Genomic DNA, 22,651 nt, shown 5'->3' with positions numbered 1-22,651 from the left:
AAATATTTTTACGTACCTATACATAATCCCTTATAGATAATGAATCTACTGAGTGTCTTGTATGTCTTCCTATTAATGTTAATTTTTCTAAGGGTTCTTTTTTGTCTCCTTTAAAAAATATCCTCATAAACAAAGTGTAGTATAGTAAAATAAATTACAGATATTTTTCTTAGTTGAGGTATTACAATATACACTGAACACAATGTCTGATTGTACATTGCTACTGAGTGACTGAACTGAACATTACTATAAATAATGATACGAAGAGGATCAGAGAACACTTCTGCATTTTCACTGTCACCAGAACTCTAGTAATATTTTGCTTGTTATTGTTTTCTAGAAGTGAAATGAAGAGAAAGCATTCTCTGTAATTAGAGGATTTAGGTATTAGATTTCATATGGAGAAAAGATTGAAGACGACTCAATCTCTTTCCTCACTCCCTCTTACACACGTGCACACACACACACATACACACATACTACACAACAGATGACCTTTCACGTATATGTTTTATGGCAAATCTGTCTTCAAAAGTGCTTGGCAAGCAGCTATGCACTATTGGAAAATTAACATTACAATTATAAAGTTAATATCTACCTTCATATTTTAATTGCAAAAAAAATTATTTAACTTTTCAGGGTGAAGCTGTTATGTAAAACAAGGCACATTGTGTTGTAAAAGTCATGTTTGCATGCTACTTTTTAGTTTTTGATATTTAAAATATTATAGTCTTGTGCTTTTACTTTACATATGCAACCCCAATCAACTTTGTTCCACTTTCCAGCTCATTTTTATGATCTAAAAAGTGTGGCCAAACAATCATAAAAGAGCAGGAGACACTACTGTCCAGAAACTAAGTGTTCAAATTACACTCTGTCTGCCTCTCCGATGAGTTGGTAAATGAGAATCTAATCAGAGAAAGCACAATAACACAACTTTCCAAACAATCTATCCAGAAAAGACACAGCTTAGACACACAGAGGCACATACAAGCTCAGCACTCGCATCTCAACTGTGTGTTTACAGAACATCAGAAACATTGGTACTTCTTTTTGAGTCGTTAGGCTTGAGAGAACATATTTTGACAACTTGAATACTATTCTAGAAAAGCAAAAAAATGAAATCTGGGTGCTTCAGAATCAAGTGATTTACTATGTGGATTACTCAGGTTGTTGGGCTTTAAATCGTAGCTGAAGACCTGGGATTCTCATGCAATTACACGTTTAAAGTGAGATAAATTGGCACTCACAGTTGTGGCAGGTGGCCCCACTGTATCCAGTCTCATCGCAACTGCATTTGAAGCTGTCCCATGTTTGAGAGCACTTCCCACCGTGCTCACAGTGATTGGGCACACATCTGTCAGAGAAAGAGACAAACAGAAATAAACCAACAAGCAAATGAGATTTATGAGTGGCCAAATTCCAAGCTGTCTGGGCAATATATCATTTCAATGCCAGGTTGCCTTAACAAGGCAATTAATCCTTGTTAGTTTAAGCAGATTAATATGATTCATGATGGAAGGTGCCAAACACACAAAAGATGATGTATCACAGGCATGGTGTTTCCCATTTTTGAGTAAACAGTAGAAATTAACAAACAGTTGAGAGATTCATTTGCATATCAGATTCATTTTATTTTCTTTTGCACAAAGACAAAGACACTAGTTAAATTTTCTTCCAATGAGAGACAAAAACATTAACCATCTTATTTTCTGTACTATCCTTTATCAAAGCCAATAGTACCAAGTCAGAAAGGCTTTTGTTTTTTTTAACAGCAATTTGAGTTTCTGAAATGGTCACAACAAATAGAACGTACTAGCCTTAAAGAAAAGATTTCTAAGTCTTCCTTACCCCTTCTCCTATGCTCTTCTGGCTAAGAAAAACCACCCACATAATGAGGTAGCAAGTATAATATAGGGGAAAAGTACAGGTTTGTATTCAAAATCTTTGTTTTTGCATTTCCTTGATGGCCAATTGGGATAATGCAATTTAACCATTCTAAGCTTCACTATTCCATTTGAAAAATGAAGTAATTATACATACCTGATAAATAGTTTTGAGGTTAGGAGATAATGTTCTTAAAGTAGGTAATTAATAAGCAAGAAATAGAGGGCCAACAAGCAGAAGCTATGACTATCTAAACCACAATTTATAGGGCACAATTTTATACTTTGCCTATATCTTAGACATAGTTAAGTTGGAAACTGCTCTAGAAAACTGTTTCAAAAGCACAAATTATTTTCTTCTTATGTATTAGCATTCACAAAAAAAATGTCTAGATTTGAATGGGAAACTATCTAAAGCAGAAAAGTCCACCCATATTAAAAAGGCAGAACTCATAATAGTGGGTCACAGGTTGATAGAGAAACATCCTACAAATATCAATAATCATAAAAGCCTGGTAGTGTCTTGCTGCAAAATAGAATAGGACTGACCTCAGAGATACTATTCTCCATTCCCTGTTCTTAATTTACCATCAGCCATGCCTAAAACTACCCTAGCAGGGCATAGCCCAATTTGGCATGAAAGGCTGTTCCTCTCTAACTCTTTACAAATCTTTCATCAGGCAAGAAACAATTATTGAGCACTCTGGGAAACAGAAGATAAATCAGATTCTATTTGCTGCCTATCAAGAGCTTAAGCCTAGAAAAGTAAAACACTGTATCCACAAAAATCATCATATGAGGTGGAAATAAAAAGTGGCATGAGGTAGGGACTAGCAGTGCACTATGGAATTTCCCATGAGGGATCTAGCTTACAATAAACTGCTTCTAGTGGAGCCTCAATGAATAGACAGACTGTAAGAGAAGAAAATGAGAGGAAGAACATTATGAAGGGAAAAGACAGCATCAGAAGAGGATAATGATGGACTTTTACGAGGTGGGATGGAAAATTCACTCTACATTTAATAGGCACTTATATTCCATCTGCATTTGAACTAGGTGTTATTCAGGCTCCAAAGGTGTTTCTCCTCCAAAGACCCTATAACGTACATGGAGGTGGGAGATCAGAATGCAATACCAAGATGAATTTGATGAGTCATCAAAGCATATGAAATGTTACAGCAATGTGGAGATTAGAGTAGTTATGGGTAAAATATAAATAAAGGGTCTAATAAAGTTTATAGCATTTCATTTGTGCCTTAAAAGTGGACTTGCATTTTTTATAATTAAAATGTTGAAAACTGTTCCCAGCAGAGGACTCAAGAAAGCAGCGAGAAGGAGGCAGAACCATGATCGGGGGGGGGGTGGGTGCTCCGGGGTTGTTCGGGTCTGTTGCCATAGCAACTTCCCTCTACAGGTGCGCAGGCATAGACCTCAGACGAAGGCATTCTTATACAATAATCCTGATTCTCCAGACCATGGGAGGAAGCAAGGGTACAGACACCTCAACATTACATACAGCTAAAAATCATCTGTGATACTTAATTTGGGATTTCAGTACTTAAATGCCTTTGTATGGTATGTTTACCTTCTAATTTGTTATGTTTAATAATAGCTTAGGCTAATAGTGAAAGTAATTTACATCAGCTCATTATAGCAATTAATTCGGGGGGGGGTAGTACAGAGTGTACTATGTCTCAAAGGAAAACCTTGTTGGAATCTAAATGTGCCCTAAATAACATACAAATGAGAAAATCTATGTCAAAATGATTAAAATAAAAAGATTGGTGTGCACTCACACACACACAAGAACCATGTAATAGTCAAGTGAGATTAACTGAATATTTCTAAAATTCACTATTAAGAATTTCTTTAAAAGAGATCTTTTTTTTATTTTTTTTATTTTTTTTATTTTTTTAAAATTTATTTATTTATTTATTTTTTTAATTTTAAAATCTTTAATTTTATTCAAATAAAAGTTTAATATTATTGTTTGTTAAAATTTATATTTTTAAATTGACATTATACCCCTATGTTGATTACTAGCATTTTAATTCTTAATGGTAATAAATGTTTTATTTCTATATCAAGCTGATTCAAATATATTTCAAACCATAATATTTTATCACTACATTAAAAAAAAAATGTTAGGAGCAGTTACCAAGCAAAACACAATATGAATTAACCTAGCTTCCCCATTCCTAATTAGTTATGTCTTCTCTCACCCTCTTATGAAACCATCTATTTATATGCCACTGGGCTTCACAGGTGGTCAGTAGTAGTAAAGAGTTCACCTGCCAATACAGGTGGACTCAAGAGACCTAGGTTTCATCCCTGGGTTGGGAAGATCTCCTGGAGGAGAGCATGGCAGCCCACGCCAGTATTCTCGCCTAGAGACTCTCATGGACGGATACAGTCCATAGGGTCGCAAAGAGGAGAACACAGCTAAAGTGATGATCTGCACACACACTGGCACAATATACCATTATCACATTGTTTAGTCATTATTTGAGCATCAGTCTGTTCTAAAGTATGAGATTCTTCAGTGAGGGATTCTGATCTTTTGTTTCATAGCATGACAAGATGTGTAGTCCATTCAGTAAATGCCTATTGACAGGCTGAAGGGATGGATGAACTCAATGTTAGGAATTTACACCAAAGAACTGAAATAATTTCAAAGAAAACATCTCTTTCACTACAAGTGATATCGATTATTCCTACCTACGATTATAGTCTTAAATCCAGACTCTTGCTCTGGTGAACTCATTATTTTAGTAGGTCACAGGAAATGTATAATTTGTTTCAGAGCATGTCCTAACTTGAAAGTTTGGTTCACATCAAAAATGAATCAAAATGACTTTGCTGCCCCAACTTGAGAGCTACTTGACCAGGATGAGCAACATACAGGGGAGAAGCTGACAGGTGTCAATTTGCTGTGGTCAAGGGGCTCCCGGAGAAGAGGCGGCATTCAGTTAACTCTGTCCTGAGGTTATTTGCAACTGGCAAGTGCTGGGCCACCAACCGGGCAGTCTGGGAGACCCTGATCCTTCTTCCACATGGGGCTCCGACTGGAGGTGCAGGGGCAGGGGGACAGAGACCACCCTGGGGCTTGCACAGGGGCTCCAAGGAGAGCCCAGAGGTACGGGAGCATCTGGCCCAGTGCTCTGGCCGGGCCTGTGGTGGCTGGCAGGCACTAAGGGAGACAGGGCCACGTGCTCATGGATGTCCAAGACATAGCAGTTGAAAGATAGGATGAGGGCCACAGGCTGGGCAGGGCCCGGCCCCTCGGCCTCCTCTGGCTTGGCTGCCGCTCCTCGGCCGGCGTGGCCCTGCCTTTTCCTGATGCAAACATCAGGATCTTCTTGGACTCGGGGCTCAGGCCACCCGCTCCACGACACCACGCCTGCGCTTCATTTTGTACACCTGGCATCAGAGAGTCTTTCAGGCAGAATCCTCTTTTCAGTTGTGGCAATTCTTTCAAAAATGCTTTAGAACCCACAAGCTATATTTTGGAAGTTCAAATATATAACACACACTCAATATAAAGTCAATCAATATGAACAGAGTGGCTGTTTAGATGGATGCAAGAACTCTATCCAGGGTTGTGGATGACAGGTGCAGGTTAGTTTACCCCGGGTATCTCTTTTATGTCTATGCTTGATTTTAATTGTAAAGCATTGCGAAAATTGGTGTTTGTAAATAAAAGAAACTGCAAATCATACCAGATGTGTCTGTAAGCAGCTCACTTTGTAGTCCATGGATACTATTTAAACAGGGATGGTGGAGTAAATTTTACTTCAAATCTAAAAAAATGTTAATCTGACGGCATAACTGAGTGCACTGGTAGCCTTCAAAGCCTTTTGAAGGTGTGTTCTTTTCTTCTCTACAGTATTTAAAAGTTAAAATAGCTGTATTTATTCTTCAAAATTTATTTTATTGAAATATACTTCATTTACAATGCTGTATTAATCTCTACACTACAGCAAAGTGATTCAATTATTGTCCTTGTTCAGTCACTCAGTCGTGTGTGACTCTCTGTGACCCCATAGACTGCAGCATGCCAGTCCTCCCTGCCCTTCACTGTCTCCTGGAGCTTGCTCAGACTCATGTCCTTTGAGTCGATGATGCCATCCAACCATCTCATCCTCTGTCATCCCCTTCTCCTCCTGCCTTCAATCTTTCCCAGCATCAGGGTCTTTTCCAATGAGTTGGCTCTTTGCATCAGGTGGCCAAAGTCTTGGATCTTCAGTTTCAGCAACAGTCCTTCCAGTGAACATTCTTTCAGGGTTGACTTCCTTCAGGACTGACTGGTTGGATCTCCTTGCAGTCCAAGGGACTCTCAAGAATCTTCTCCAACACCACAGCTCGAAAGCATCAATTATTTAGCGCTCAGCCTTCTTTATGATCCAACTCTCACATCCGTACGTATATATATATATATATATATATATATATATATATTCTTTTCCATTATGATGTATCACAGGATATTGGATATAGTCCCCTGTGCTATACAGTAAGAACTTGTTGTTTATCCTTTGTATATATGAGTAGCATCTGCTAATCCCAAACTCTCAATCCACCCTCCCCACCTCCTTTCCCCTTGGCGATCACAAGTGTGTTCTCTCTATTGGTGGCCCTGTTCCTGTTTCATAGATAATGTCACTTGTGTCATATTAAAGGTGTTACTGTTGAGCATCTTCTCTCATTGGCCACCTGTTTTTGCTTTAGAGAAATGTCTATCTATGCCTCCTGCTCATAAAATAGTTTTAAATAAAATTAAAATAAAAATTTTGCATTATCCTTACAATTCATGCAGCTAGTCAGAGATCATGGCTTTAACTACAAGCCTCCAGGGATTTCCAGTTTCCCACAGTAGGATCTCAAAGAAGGAGGACACCAGGAAAAGAAACGGCCCAAGAACAGAGGGAACAGAGAGAAGACAGCGTGTGGAAAGGGCAAATTTGATCTAGGCTGCCATTTATCCTGAGACTGTACTCTATCTGTAGGCTCTCCTACAATTTTTTATATGATGCATTCAGAGTGACAACATAATAATCTCCTAATCTCAGTTAGTAGGTTTGATCATTTCAGAATCTGACTATAGACCTCATGAAATTTATAGGAAGTAATCACTGACTACAAAGGCAGTTTCATTCCACCTTACAATGAAGCTCCCTGCTTTTAAACTCAGAGTCAGCTGAGGTTCTCCAGCTGTTTCATGCTTGCAAAGAGGCCAATACCAAGATACTTAATCTGCTTTCAGATTGCACAGATTTTATCCCTAGACATTACATTTGCCACGTTCTAAACTTCAGGGAAAAAAATTCAGGTTACTTATACAGTATTTTGTGAACTATTGGAAAATTATTTAAAGTGATTTATAAATTGTCACCTTAGCATAAATGAGCTTCTGAAGTTATGATGTTTTCTGTTCATCTCAGTTCCCTGTTTTACTTCTGTTTATCAAGACAAGAAGTTCATTCTGAAACTTTTGTTTTGTAAGAGCTATTGTTAACACTCCTGGCTCTCAGGGCTATTTCCACTATCATGGCAGGGTTTTCTTCTGCATTGCCTTCACTATTGATCTCAAAAATATTTTAGCACTTTTATTCTCACTCTAATTAGATTTTAATTTTATTTGAAGGCATACTTTCTATGGAGCATACATTACTGCCTTATATTTCTTCTGTTCAAACTGAAATTATATAGAGAAATAATCATAATTTTAGGAACTAATTTAGTATTTCATTACTACATAACTTAGTTTTATAGTTGCATAACCAGAAAAGCTAATGTTATATTGACGGCGCTCCTTCAACAAGCATTTATTTATAGAAATATGTAAATATAGATATGGGCTTCCCAGGTGGTGCTAGCAGTAAAGTACCAGCCTGCCAATGCAGGAGACTCAAGAGACACAAGCTCAATGCCTGGGTCAGGAAGATCCCACAGAGGAGGGCATGTCAACCGACTCAGTATTCTTGCCTGGAGAATCCCCATGGACAGAGGAACCTGGGAGGCTTACATTTCATAGGGTTGCAAAGAGTCAGACATGACTAAAGCAACTCACTGCTGAAGCATGCTCACACACACAAATATGGACATATTTACTATACTTCATAAATTATAAATTATGCTTAAAACTTCCATTAAAAATTATCAGATATATTTGGTTCATATCTGTCTAAAAATTGTATGTTTTTCCACTAACCATTTAAATCATTAATTTTAGCCTTACAATATAAACACTTTAAGAATAATTTCTATTATAATAAATGTGAGTTTATTTTATTTGGTAATTTATTTTGAAGTATAATTTTATAATTTTAAAATATGTTCCCCATAATTTTATGAATATAACATCTTTTAAGACATCATAGGCTCATAGGAGGAGAGGAAGATGCAAGATCATGAGTCTCTTCACCTGTTTCCAGGTGCTGGGACATTCTGTTTAACCTGAATATACAACAGTAAGCTGTTTATAATCAGAACCTGCTCCAATCACTCTAAAAGAAACTATGGAGAAGCAAAGAATAAAGTAAATTTTGTCCTTAAGAAATTGTACTTGCTTTAAAAAAATTAATTAGTAAGTCAGGTCTCTCTATGCTTAATATTAAAAACTTTGCTACAGGATTAAGGTGATATACCACGATTATATGAGTATACTGAGGTTTTATGGAAAAGTTCACTTCTTGAAAAGAAATACAGACTTAGCTTAGTCTGGAAAGTGGAGGAGCACCTTTCCATGTGGAGGGAACCCAGGGGCCTGGGCCAGTATGACTTAGTACAAAAGGTGGGTATGAAATAATGGATTGTCAAATTTGGCTAGAGAGGAAAGTCTGCATTCAGGAGGGAGGGTTACAGCAGAAAGCATGGCTGTCTGACCAAGCCCTTTCCCCTTTGTTCCTTCCTATCATCATCCTGATATTTTCAGTATCTTCTCTCCTTCTCATGGCAGTACACTTGGGAGGAAGACTCTCTTAGTCTCCAGGGAACAGAAAGTACAGAGCCAGTCTTCTCAATTAAGTCATCAACATGTTGCATATTGTTCCCCAAATCTATGATCCCCTTCTCCTATTTGCATGCGTGAGTGCGTGCTAAGTCCAACTCTTTGTGACCCCAAGGACTGCAGCCTTTCAGGCTCTACTGTCCATGATTCTCCAGGCAAGAATACTCCAGTGGGTTGCCATTCTCTTCTCCAGGGGATCTTCCCAATCCAGAGACTGAACCTGCATCTCTTATGCCTCCTGTATTGGCAGGCAGGTTCTTTACCACTAGTGCCATGTGGGAAGCTCCCTTCTCCAATAGCAATGGAATTTATTGGTATAAGAGCTAAAGCTACCATTCTCCGGGCTCTTTGTACTTTAGGCGACAGGTGTTTTGTTTTGCCCTCCTGATCTCCTTCCTGCAATGAATCCATGATAGTGAGTGAGACCTGGAGCAGACATCTCAGGACACAAAAGGATGGCACAGGAAAATTATTAGGAGACTGGGCTCTGGATAACATACCAGCCCTGAGCCACCTATGCAAATGTTGTTAAGAAATATAAGTAAAACAGGTGAGGTGATTTTGGTCTTTATTGCAATAGCAGATATATTCTAACTAATACAGACCTTCAGTTAATCTACCCTGAGGCTGACCTACATCTGGCTTTCTAATATACATTTGATAGTTACATTTAAGTCTTCAAGTGGCACCTTATACTACTTTAGGTGTAAACAGCCTAAACAACAAATATTACATTTATGAACCTAGGCTTAGTTCAGGTCATAGAGTGTGTTAGTCACAAAGTTAAGGACTTTCCTGGAGAATACAGCCTCATTTAGCCATTCAACATTTATTTATGGAGTGCCTATTATGTAGAACAATCTGTGATGTTTAATTAAGCTTTCTCATCAAAAAGTATAGTTGCAAGAACTAGGATTTATGGGATATTGTGTGAGGAGGCATAGGCCATCCATTCCTCCAGAGATTCTGAACTTTATCCATGTGACCACAGAACCAGACTGTCAAAGAAATACATGGCAAAATTCAATTATTTGGAGTCCGAATAAGATGACTTTCAGTAATTTGGGGACTTTTAGGACATGTTTTTCTAGCAATAAGAGTCACTCAAGATTCTCTTAAAAAAAATAACCTTACTTGGCAAATACGTATTTTGAGATATTAAGATAGTAAGATCATGCAGAATAGATCAGAGAGGAAAAACTAAAGGCAAAAAAATCACCTAAATAGCTGTCTTAATGTCCCAAATAGAATATTATAAACTTCTGAAGTAGAATGAAACTGCAAAGAAGCAAAAGGATTAAAGAGACTATATTATTAGATGATTACTTGGAAATAAAGCAAGCAAAAATGTCTCAGATATTCTGTGTTTAGGAAACAGTGACAAACAGTGACATATTCAGTTTGAGGTAACAACTTTTCTTATGTAACTAAAGGTAGATAAATTTCAAATGCTATCAAAAATTTTAAGATATTAATTTTAAAATTTAAATTCATAAACAAAAAGTTTCCCAAATGAGCTAACTTTAGAATGGCTGTCCGAAGGTGGTATTAGTGGTAAAGAATCTGCCTGCCAAAGCAGGAGACTCAGGAGGTGTGGGTTTGATCCCTGGGTTGGGAAGATCTTCTGGAGAAGGAAATGGCAACCCACTCCAGTATTCTTGCCTGGAAAATTCCACGGATGGAGAAGCCTAGTGGGCCACAGTCCACAGGGTCACAAAGAGTTGGATACAACTAAGTGCGCATGCATACACACACACACACACACACACACACACATCTTGTTAGAATTAGCATAAACATGCCTAATGAGAAATTAAGAAAGTCATCATTAAAATTCTAAAATCTATGTGGAAAATATATGCAGCAGCCAGGAGCACTCTGACACTGATGCATAACAGGGTAAGATGATTCCTAGTGAATAATAAAACACCAAGTGGGTCTATAATAAGAAATTAAGATTGGTGCATTCAGAGAAAGACAAACTGATAGAACAACTGTGAGCATCCAGAATTAAATACAATGGCATATATAAATATATTAACAGTGGCATGCTAAATAAGTGGGCAAAATGGACTACTTAATAAGTAGTGTACGACAACCAACTACTCATCTGAGAAAGAATAAAGTCCTCACTTCATACTTGATACCAGGATAAATTCCACGTAGATAAAGCTCTTAAATATGAAAAGGAGATTACAAGAACAATAAAGTATGAAGGGGTTCATTTTGTAATCTGTAGCTATTAGAGTATTTCTAATGAGGACACAAACCCAGAAACCATAAAAGTGAAGATTAATAGATTTGACTTCATAACGATTTAAAAATACATCTGTCACAGTCAAACATCACCAAGTTCAAACCCTAGCAGCACACTGGGAAAACTTTTTAATATGGCAGACAAAGAGCCAATTTCTTTTTGATATAAAGAATCCTTATGAATCAATAAGAAAAAAAATCAATTAAAGCATGAGCAAAGGGCATGTATGAATGGGGCAGTTCACGCACAAAAAAAACACACATGATTTTTAAACATATAGCAAAGTGTTCAGCATCATTCAGAATCAAAGAAGTACAGATTAAATTGGGCTTCCCTGGTGGCTCAGACAGTAAAGAATCCGCCTGCAGTGCGGGAGATCTGGATTTGATTCCTGGGTTGGGAAGATCCCCTGGAGGAGGGCATGGCGGCCTGTTCCTGTATTCTTGCCTGGAGAATCCCCATGGACAGAGGAGCCTGGCAGGCTACAGTCCATGGGGTCACAAAGAGGTGGCCAGGACTGAGTGACTAAGCACCTAGATTGAATTAGTGACATTTCATTGATCATATCTCAGATACTTAAGGAAAGACCCTTCTTATATTCTCCAGAGGGCTTTCCTGGTAGCTTAGATGGTAAAGAATCTGTCTGCAAAGCAGAAGACCTGGGTTTGATCCTTGGGTTGGGAAGATCCCTTGGAGGAGGGAATGGCAACCCACTCCAGTATTCTTGCCTGGAAAATTCTATGAACAAAGCATCCTGATGGGCTACATGGGGTCCATGTAGGTCTGTCGGGTCCAAAGACTGACTAACGTTTATGTTTTTTGCTTTCTGGAACAGAGTGCAAACTGTTTGGTGGGTTACTGGCAAATCATTAATTTCAAATTTTGGTTCAGCTAATTTATTTCTAAGAATTCATCACACATATACTAGCACACTTTTTCAAAGTCATATTTAAAATGTCTATTGAAGCCTTATTTATATCAGCCAAAAATGGGGGCAAAAGATACTCATTGATTAGGAAGCCACTAATAAATGAAGGTAATACATAATGAAACCACTGAAAGCTGTTAAAAGGACAAGGCAGATCTATGTGCACTGATCAGATGCAGTGTCTAAGATATACTGTCAGCAAGAGAAAGCAAGATGTATAGACCAGTGTTTATAATACGCCTCCATTTGTTTTAAATAACGATTGCTGTGGTGTTCGAGTGAATAGTGAAGTGAATATGATGATACATGAAGGTAGGAAATCATCCATTTGCAGTAAGTCAGACAGAGAAAGACAAATGCCGTGCAACTTAATGTAGATGTGGAATCTAAAAACACTGAACTCGGGGCTTCACTGGCAGTCCAGTGGTAAAATCTTTGCCTTCCAATGCAGGGAATGTGGCTTCAATCCATGGTCAGGGAACTAAGACCCCACATGCCTCATGGCCAAACAGCCAAAGCAAAAAAAGAAGCAATATTATAATAAATTCAATAAAGACTTAACAACAACAACATGAACTTATAGAAACAGCAGGTTCGTGGTTGCCAGGGGCAGGTGTTGGGGGTTGCAGTTAACAAGTGAGTGTAGTCAAAGGGTACACATTTCCGGTTATGAGATGACTATGTTCTGGGGGTCTAAGTTACACTATTGTTACTATAGTCAGCCATACTATACTATATTCATGAGAGAGGCTAATTGGGTAGATCTTAAAAGTTTTTTCCACACCAAAAAAACATAACTATATGAGGTGATAGTTGTGTTAATTTAGCACACTGTAGTAATTATTTCACACTATCGGTTCAGTTGCTCAGTCGTGTCTGACTTTTTGTGACCCCCATGGACTGCAGCACACCAGGCCTCCCTATTCTTCACTATCTCCCAGAGTTTGCACAAAGTCATGTCTCTCGAGTCAGTGATGCCATCCAAACATCTCAATATCTGTTGTTCTCTTCTCCTCCTGCCCTCAATCTTTCCCAGCATCAGGGTCTTTTCCAATGAGTTGGCTCTTCGCATCATGTGGCCAAAGTAATGGAGCTTCAGCTTCAGCATCAGTCCTTCCAATGTTTATGGTTGATTTCCTTTAGGACTGACCGGTTTGATCTCCTTTCAATCCCAGAGACTCTCTCACATCCATACATGACTACTGGAAAAACCGTAGCTTTCTAACACATATACACAAAATCCAGAAAAATGCTACTGATGAATTTATGTACAGGGCAACAATAAAGAAACAGACATAGAGAATAGACTTATAGACATGGGGAGAGGGGAGGAGAGGGTGAGATGTATGGAAAGAGTAACATGGAAACTTATATTACCATATGTAAATTAAATAGCCAACAGGAATTTGCTGTATGGCTGTTTGAGGAAACTCAAACAGGGACTCTGAATCAACCTAGAGGGGTGGGATGGGGAGGGAGATGGGAGGGGGTTTCAAAAGGAAGGGGATATATGTATACCTGTGGCTGATTCATGTTGAGGTTTGGCAAAAAAACAGCAAAATTCTTTAAAGCAATTGTCCTTCAATAATAAATTAATTAATTTAAAAAACAAACAAACATAGCTTTGACTATACGAAGCTTTTTCGGCGGAGTGATGCCTTTGCTTTAATATTCTGTCTAGGTTTGTCAAGATTTTCTTCCAAGGAGCAAGTGTCTTTTAATTTCATGGCTATAGTCACTGTCCACAGTGATTTTGGAGCCCAAGAAAATAAAATCCGTCACCATTTCCTTATCCCACATATATTTGCCAAGAAGTGATGGGACTGGATGCTAGGATCTTAGTTTCTTGAATGTTGAGTTTTAAGCCAGCCTTTTCACTCTCCTCTTTCATCCTCATCAAGAGGCCCTTTAGTTCCTCACTTTCTGCCATTAGAGTCATATCATCTCCATATCTGAAAGTGTTAGTATTTCTCCAGTAATATTGATTCCAGTTTGTGATTCATCCAGCCTGGCATATTGCATGATGTACTCTGCATATGCTAAGTAAGCAGGGTGACAATATACAGCCTTGATGTACTCCCTTCCTGATTTTGAACCAGTTTGTTGTTTCATGTAAGGTTCTAACTGTTGTTTTTGACCTGCATACAGGTTTCTCAGGAGGCAGGTAAGATGGTCTGGTATTCCCATCTCTTTAATAGCTTTCCAGTTTGTTGCAATCCACAGTCAAAGGCTTTATCATAGGCAATGAAGCAGATGTTTTACTGGAATTCCCTTGCTTCTGTGATCCAATGGATGCTGGCAATTTGATCTCTGTTCCTCTGCCTTTTCTAAATCAAGCTTGTACATTTGAAAGTTCTCGGTTCACATACTACTGAAGCCCAGCTTGAAGGATTTTGAGCGTTACCTCACTAGCGTGTGAAATGAGGCCAATTGTGCAGTAGTTTGAGCATTCTTTGACATTGCCTTTCTTTGGGATTGGAATGAAAACTGACCTTTTCCAGTCCTGTGGCCTTTGCTGAGTTTTCCAAATTTGCTGGCAGATTGAGTGTAGCACTTTAACAGCATCATCTTTCAGGATTTGAAATAGGTCATCTGACATTCCATCACCTCCACTAGCTCTGTTCACAGTAATGCTTGCTAAGGTCCACTTGACTTCACAGTTCAGGATGTCTGGTTCTAGGTGAGTGAGTGCACTATTGTTATTTGCATCATTAAGAATATTTTTAAAAAGCATTCTTCTGTGTATCAGTTATATTTCAATACAATTTGGTGAGTGTGTGTTGGGGGGGAGGTTGTACTCCAGAATCACTCTCAATTTTCCTCCACTCTGCTCTCAGCTCCATGAAGCAGATGCACTGAAAAACCCTGACACCTATGATTTAATATTGGGTTTAACCGATGGGAGTCCATGGCAGGAGTCTGGAGGAAGAGAAAAGCATTGCATCCGAGCATTCATTTTCCTGGTTCTCTCCTTGTGTGGTTGCCTCAGTCTGGCCCTGCCCTTTGAAGATAATGTCTCCTCTCAAGTCTGCCATGTGTACTTCTGAGTTTTCTAACCTCGCCCTCCCCTCATCTCTTTGAGTCTAAAAGTGGTGCCAACTATTTTGCAGTTAGTCCTGGGCTGTTCATACCCAACCCCTTGGCACTCCATACATCCCTTGTAATTAACCATTTCTAAATAAGCATCCTTTGAATTTTCTTACATTGGTCAGCACTTTCTTGCTGGCACTTTGATACAAGAAAAAAATGGAGAAAATATATATTTTTTATTTATGGAAAATATAATATATATATATATATTATATATGTATATATGTATTATATATATATATGCCACAGCTAAGACCTGGAACAGCCAAATAAGTAAACCAATATTTTTTTTAAAAGACAGACATAAGAATTCACTAATGTGAACAGAATATTTCTAATATACTAGCTTCTATAACAGTGGTTTTCTTGAATAGGACCTGAGGTGAACAGAAACTTATATTTCACTAGATACCCTTTTGTATCATTAAATAAAAATTAAATCATAGGTGCTCATTAGTTCAGAGAAGGCAATGGCACCCCACTCCAGTACTCTTGCCTGGAAAATCCCATGGATAGAGGAGCCTAGAAGGCAGCAGTCCATGGGGTCGCTAAGAGTCGGACAGGACTGAGCGACTTCACTTTCACTTTTCACTTTCATGCATTGGAGAAGGAAATGGCAACCCACTCCAGTGTTCTTGCCTGGAGAATCCCAGGGACGGCGGAGCCTGGTGGGCTGCCGTCTATGGCGTCGCACAGAGTCGGACACGACTGAAGCGACTTAGCAGCAGCAGCAGCAGCTCATTAGTTTCTCTATAAAGAAAAATTCCTCAAATTGAAAACAAAAATCAGGAACACAACTAGAGCAGGAGAACTTCCTAGGTTTCTGCCCACTGCCCACGTTTATACGGATGTGCTCCGCATCCTGGCTCCTCAGGCTTTTTCAAGGACTTAACACACTGAGTCACTACTTTCTCCACAATTATCAACTTTTCCCTCTCCTGAATTATTCTCTTCAATACACAGCAATTCATTTCACCTAAAGCAAACTCATTAAAACTCTCCTTGTGACTCCATGTGTGTGTGAAGTCATTCAGTCGTGTCTGACTCTTAGCGACCCCATGGACTGCAGCCTACCAGGCTCCTCCGTCCATGGGATTTTCCAGACAAGAGTACTGGAGTGGGCTGCCATTTCCCCCTGCAATTCCTGACTGGATTTATTTACATATCTGATCTCTTTATCCATTTATCCGATCCCTTTAACTGCCAAACTTCTTAAAGGTTTGTTTAAGCAAGTTATTTGCATTTCAGTCACCTCCTATCTAAATTTCACTCTTCTCTGTTCACAGAACTCCTTTTGTCAAAGGTGGTGTTTTTCAGTCACTAATTCCTGTCCGATTCCTTGTGACCCCATGGACTGCAGCATGCCAGGCTTCCCTGTCCTTCACTATCTCTTGGAGCTTGCTCAAATTCATGTCCATTGAGTCGGTGATACAATCCAACCATCTCATCCTCTGTCACCCCCTTCTCCCCCTGCCCTCAATTTTTCCCAGCATCAGGGTCAAAGACATGCATAATCCCAACTTCCCAGCCCATGGATATATTTGAGCTCACAATATTGGTCTGAGCTGACCCCCACTTCCTGGTCCCACCTGATCTGCCCTGACTCTTAGCTGGGGCTCTTCTCAATGCTCAGGGCTTGGTTCTGTCTGTCTATAATGCCTCCAAGCTTGTAATACTAGCTCATACTTCAGATCCTGTGTCTCTAACCGGCTCTTGATACATCCACTTGGGTGTATTAGAGGCATCACAGCATTACCATGACTGGATGTATATATTTTCATTTTACTCCTAGCTTTCTTATCCCCCGCCCCCATTCAATCTCATCTCAGTTAATGGCACCACCATCTAACCTGACACTCACATCAGAAAATTGGAAGTTATTCTTCTTCCTTATACATCAATCATTAACAAAGCTTGTGAATTAAATTTTGGCAACTTGCCTCAAATCTGTCCACTTTGCTGTGTGTCTACCATCCCAGTTCGAGCCACCATCACCTTTTAACTGGACTGGTTTCCTTACCCTCTCCCCTTCTCCATTCTTGCCTTGCTTGAATTCACAATCAGCAAATTGCCAAAGTGATACTTAGCATGATGTTATTCTACAGGTTTCAGCCCTTTGGTGGATTCTCACTTCACTTTGGAAAAACCTGCGCTCCGGCATGCTTCCGCACTATCTGCCCTCCCACTTCTCTGCTGGCATCTCATCTCCCATCCTCCTCTCCCACGTCCTGGTGCAGCTGTCCTCCTTTTCTTTCTCCAGCGGGCCATGCTCTTTCCTCTGCGCCTTTACACACACACACTGCTTTTTTTGTTGTTGTTGTTTTCCCATGCAGTTTTTCCTCAATTTCACACACAAAAGGTGTGTGAAAGAAATATCATTTGTGCAAGACAGCAAAAGAGACACAGATGTAAAGAACAGTCTTTTGGACTCTGTGGGAGAAGGCGAGGGTGGGATGATTTGAGAGAATAGCAATGAAACATGTATATTATCACATGTGAAATAGATCGCCAGTCCAGGTTCGATGCATGAGAGAGGGTGCTCAGGGCTGCTGCACTGGGATGACCCTAAGGAATGGGATGGGGAGGGAGGAGGGAGGGGAGTTCAAGATGGGGAGGCAGATTCATGTCAATGTATGGCAAAAACCACTACAATGTTGTAAAGTAATTAGCCTCCAACTAAAATAAATTAATTAAAAAAAGAAATATCATTTGCTTCCTTTAGTTCTCGCCTTAAATATAATTTTTCAAAGTGGTCTCCTCTGACTTTCCAATCTGAAGTGGTCACCACCCTCACCTTCACAATCACTTTTTTTGGAAGAGACCATGTCTTTTTGTTTACCGCTCTTTATCCACTGCCTAGAATTCTGTCTGCTATCGAGCAGGTGCTCAGTAAATAATCATTGAACAGATTTTGAATAAATGCATGTCAATCAGTTTAACTAGTTGAAATGCCTTTCAGAACCCTTTTGCTAGTTTACAAATGCACAGAAACAGGGAATGTCTCAGGCAGCTCCATTTTAAGCAAGTTTTGGATTAGCTGTTCCATTTCTCTCAAATCCATCATATAAATGTTATACCATTAAACAATAAGTTAAACTATCTGACCAAAGGCTTTACATAATTTCCACTTGCACATCTACCAGAATATGGCACCCCACTCCAGTACTCTTGCCTGGAAAATCCCATGGATGGAGGAGCCTGGTAGGCTGCAGTCCATGGGGTCTTGAAGAGTCAGATACAACTGAGTGACTTGACTTTCCCTTTTCACTTTCATGCATTGGAGAAGGAAATGGCAACTCACTCCAGTGTTCTTGCCTGGAGAATCCCAGGGACGGGGGAGCCTGTTGGGCTGCCGTCTATGGGGTCGCACAGAGTCAGACATGACTGAAGCGACTTAGCAGCAGCACAGATGAAAAAACACATATCTAACACAAACTTTTAAATATGAAAAATTAATGAAGACTATATATTGATATAACTTTTAGAAAAGCAAGTCCAAACTTAGAGAAAGTCACTAGTCAGGCAAAGAGAATATACTTACATGCTAATCAATATACAAATAAATACCAAAACAGTGAAATAGTTAATACAAGAATGAAGCCCCATACATTTACAGGTTTCTTGCATTAAAGAAAGTAACAGCATGAGCAATCTAAAAGGATAGTATAAAATTGTATTGCTATTAGATTAGAATGAATAAATATTTTAAACAAAGTGATATAATTAATAAAGTTACCTTGAAAACAATCATTACATTACTTACAGTTTATGCTTTCAAAGGAAAACAAGCAGTTGTCAGTATTTATTTAAAAAACTGATGTAAGTTGGACAAATTAGAAAAATTTGCACAAAAATTAAGCTATTTGAAGAGCAATATCTCTTTTAATTGGTTCACCACTTCTTACAACCCAGAAATCAAACTGAAAACATCCTGTTATATAGGTGTCATTATCTCCCAAACATTCACTAATGACGAACATTTAAAATGTACTGTTTCAGTGTGATCAGGTTGAAAAAGTAGCATAGAGGCTGAACTAATAGTCTAAAAAATAGGGAGACACAAACAGTTTCAAATGGCCTACACAGAAAGCACTCAAAAGAGCAATATTGCATAGGAACCTGGAATGTCAGGTCCATGAATCAAGGCAAATTGGAAGTGGTCAAACAAGAGATGGCAAGGGTGAACGTCAACATTCTAGGAATCAGCGAACTAAAATGGACTGGAATGGGGGAATTTACCTCAGATGACCATTTTATCTACTACTGCAGGCAGGAATCCCTCAGAGGAAATGGAGTAGCATCATGGTCAACAAGAGAGTCCGAAATGCAGTACTTGGATGCAATCTCAAAAGCGACAGAATGATCTCTGTTCATCTCCAAGGCAAACCATTCAATATCACAGTTATCCAAGTCTATGCCCCAACCAGTAATGCTGAAGAAACTGAAGTTGAAAGGTTTTATGAAGACCTACAAGATCTTTTAGAAGTAACATCCAAAAAAGATGTCCTTTTCATTATAGGGGACTGGAATGCAAAAGTAGGAAGTCAAGAAACTCCTGGAGTAACGGGTAACTTTGGCCTTGGAGTACAGAATGAAGCAGGGCAAAGACTAATAGAGTTTTGCCAAGAGAATGCATTGGTCATAGCAAACACCTTCTTCCAACAACTCAAGAGAACACTCTACACATGGACATCACCAGATGGTCAACACCGAAATCAGATTGATTATATTCTTTGCAGCCAAAGATGGAGAAGCTCTATACAGTCAATAAAAACAAGACCAGGAGCTGACTGTGGCTCAGATCATGAACTTCTTATTGACAAATTCAGACTTAAATTGAAGAAAGTAGGGAAAACCACTAGACCATTCAGGTATGAACTAAATCAAATCCCTTATGATTATACAGTGGAAGTGAGAAATAGATTTAAGGGTCTAGATCTGATAGATAGAGTGCCTGATGAACTATGGAATGAGGTTCGTGACACTGTGCAGAAGACAGGGATCAAGACCATCCCCATGGAAAAGAAATGCAAAAAAGCAAAATGGCTGTCTGGGGAGGACTTACAAATAGCTGTGAAAAGAAGAGAGGCAAAAAGCAAAGGAGAAAAGGAAAGATATAAGCATCTGAATGCAGAGTTCGAAAGAATAGCAAGAAGAGATAAGAAAGCCTTCTTCAGCAATCAATGCAAAGAAATAGAGGAAATCAACAGAATGGGAAAGACTAGAGATCTCTTCAAGAAAATTAGAGATACCAAGGGAACATTTCATGCAAAGATGGGCTCGATAAAGGACAGAAATGGTATGGACCTAACAGAAGCAGAAGATGTTAAGAAGAGGTGGCAAGAATGCACGGAAGAACTGTACAAAAAAGATCTTCATGACCCAGATAGTCATGATGATGTGATCACTAATCTAGAACCGGACATCTTGGGATGTGAAGTCAGGTGGGCCTTAGAAAGCATCACTATGAACAAAGCTAGTGGAGGTGATGGAATTCCAGTTGAGCTGTTTGAAATCCTGAAAGATGATGCTGTGAAAGTGCTGCACTCAATATGCCAGCAAATTTGGAAAACTCAGCAGTGGCCACAGGACTGGAAAAGGTCAGTTTTCATTCCAATCTCAAAGAAAGGCAATACCAAAGGATGCTCAAACTACTGCACAATTGCAGTCATCTCATATGCTAGTAAAGTAATGCTCAAAATTCTCCAAGCCAGGCTTCAGCAATATGTGAACCGTGAACTCCCTGATGTTCAAGCTGGTTTCAGAAAAGTCAGAGGGACCAGAGATCAGATTGCCAACATCTGCTGGATCATGGAAAAAGCAAGAGAGTTCCAGAAAAACATCTATTCCTGCTTTATTAACTATGTCAAAGCCTTTGACTGTGTAGATCACAATAAACTGTGGAAAATTCTGAAAGAGATGGGAATACCAGACCACCTGACCTGCCTCTTGAGAAATCTGTATGCAGGTCAGGAAGCAACAGTTAGAACTGGACATGGAACAACAGACTGGTTCCAAATAGGAAAAGGAGTACATCAAGGCTGTATATTGTCACCCTTCTTATTTAACTTATATGCAGAGTACATCATGAGAAACGCTGGCCTGGAAGAAACCCAAGCTGGAATCAAGATTGCTGGGAGAAATATCAATAACCTCAGATATGCAGATGACCCCACCCTTATGGCAGAAAGTGAAGAGGAACTCAAAAGCCTCTTGATGAAAGTGAAAGAGGAGAGTGAAAAAGTTGGCTTAAAGCTCAACATTCAGAAAACTAAGATCATGGCATCTGGTCCCATTACTTCATGGGAAATAGATGGGGGAACAGTAGAAACAGTGTCAGACTTTATTTTGGGGGGCTCCAAAATCACTGCAGATGGTGACTGCAGCCACGAAATTAAAAGACGGTTAGTCCTTGGAAGAAAAGTTATGACCAACCTAGATAGTACATTCAAAAGCGGAGACATTACTTTGCCGGCTAAGGTCCATCTAGTCAAGGCTATGGTTTTTCCAGTGGTCATGTATGGATGTGAGAGTTGGACTGTGAAGAAGGCTGAGTGCTGAAGAATTGATGCTTTTGAACTGTAGTGTTGGAGAAGACTCTTGAGAGTCCCTGGGATGGCAAGGAGATCCAACCAGTCCATTCTGAAGGAGATCAGTCCTGGGATTTCTTTGGAAGAAATGATGCTAAAGCTGAAGCTCCAGTACTTTCGCCACCTCATGCGAAGAATTGACTCATTGGAAAAGACTGTGATGCTGGGAGGGATTGGGGGCAGGAGGAGAAGGGGACAACCGAGGATGAGATGGCTGGATGGCATCACGGACTCGATGGACATGAGTCTGAGTGAACTCCAGGAGATGGTGATGGACAGGGAGGCCTGGCGTGCTGTGATTCATGGGGTTGCAAAGAGTCGAACACGACTGAGTGACTGAACTGAACTGAAGGTAGAAATGTATAATTAATAGATTATTGTTTTCTAGGTATTAATATGACAACATTTTCACTTAAGCTTTACACACACACACACACACACAAACATATACACACACAAACAAGTTAGATACAGTTAACTTTTTAAAGATGTCTATTCAATGCTGTAACCAGGAACTTATCTTGAAATAATATAAAAGCTCAAATAATTGGTCTTCCCTGATAGCTCAGTTGGTGAAGAATCCACCTGCAATGCAGGAAACCCAAGTTCGATTCCTGGGTCGGGAAGATCTGCTAGAGAAGGGATAGGCTACCCTCTTCAATATTCTTGCGCTTCCCTTTTGGCTCAGCTGGTCAAGAATCTCCCTGCAATGCAGAAGACCTGGGTTTGATTCCTCGGTTGGAAAGATCCCCTGTAGAAGGGAAAGGCTACCCACTCCAATATTCTGGCCTGGAAAATCACTGTACAGTCCATGGAGTCACAAAGAGTCAGACACGACTGAGTGACTTTCACTACACCTTACCCGAAATAATAACAGTAGGTAGTGAAGAA

At 39.4% G+C, this 22,651-nt stretch overlaps 1 protein-coding gene across 1 annotated transcript in view; it reads right to left on the bottom strand.

The window, feature by feature from the left end:
• CNTNAP2 (contactin associated protein 2) overlaps positions 1–22,651 on the bottom strand; it is a 2,336,063-nt gene that overhangs the window by 910,544 nt on the left and 1,402,868 nt on the right. Inside the window, exon 12 of the mRNA XM_069588655.1 lies at positions 1,251–1,357. Within this exon, the coding sequence (XP_069444756.1) occupies positions 1,251–1,357 (107 nt within the window). The remainder of the gene's footprint in view (positions 1–1,250; positions 1,358–22,651) is intronic.

The sequence above is a fragment of the Ovis canadensis genome, chromosome 4, assembly GCF_042477335.2.
Source record: "Ovis canadensis isolate MfBH-ARS-UI-01 breed Bighorn chromosome 4, ARS-UI_OviCan_v2, whole genome shotgun sequence".
NCBI lineage: Eukaryota > Metazoa > Chordata > Mammalia > Artiodactyla > Bovidae > Ovis > Ovis canadensis.
This window is presented reverse-complemented; position numbering and strand designations above follow the sequence as displayed.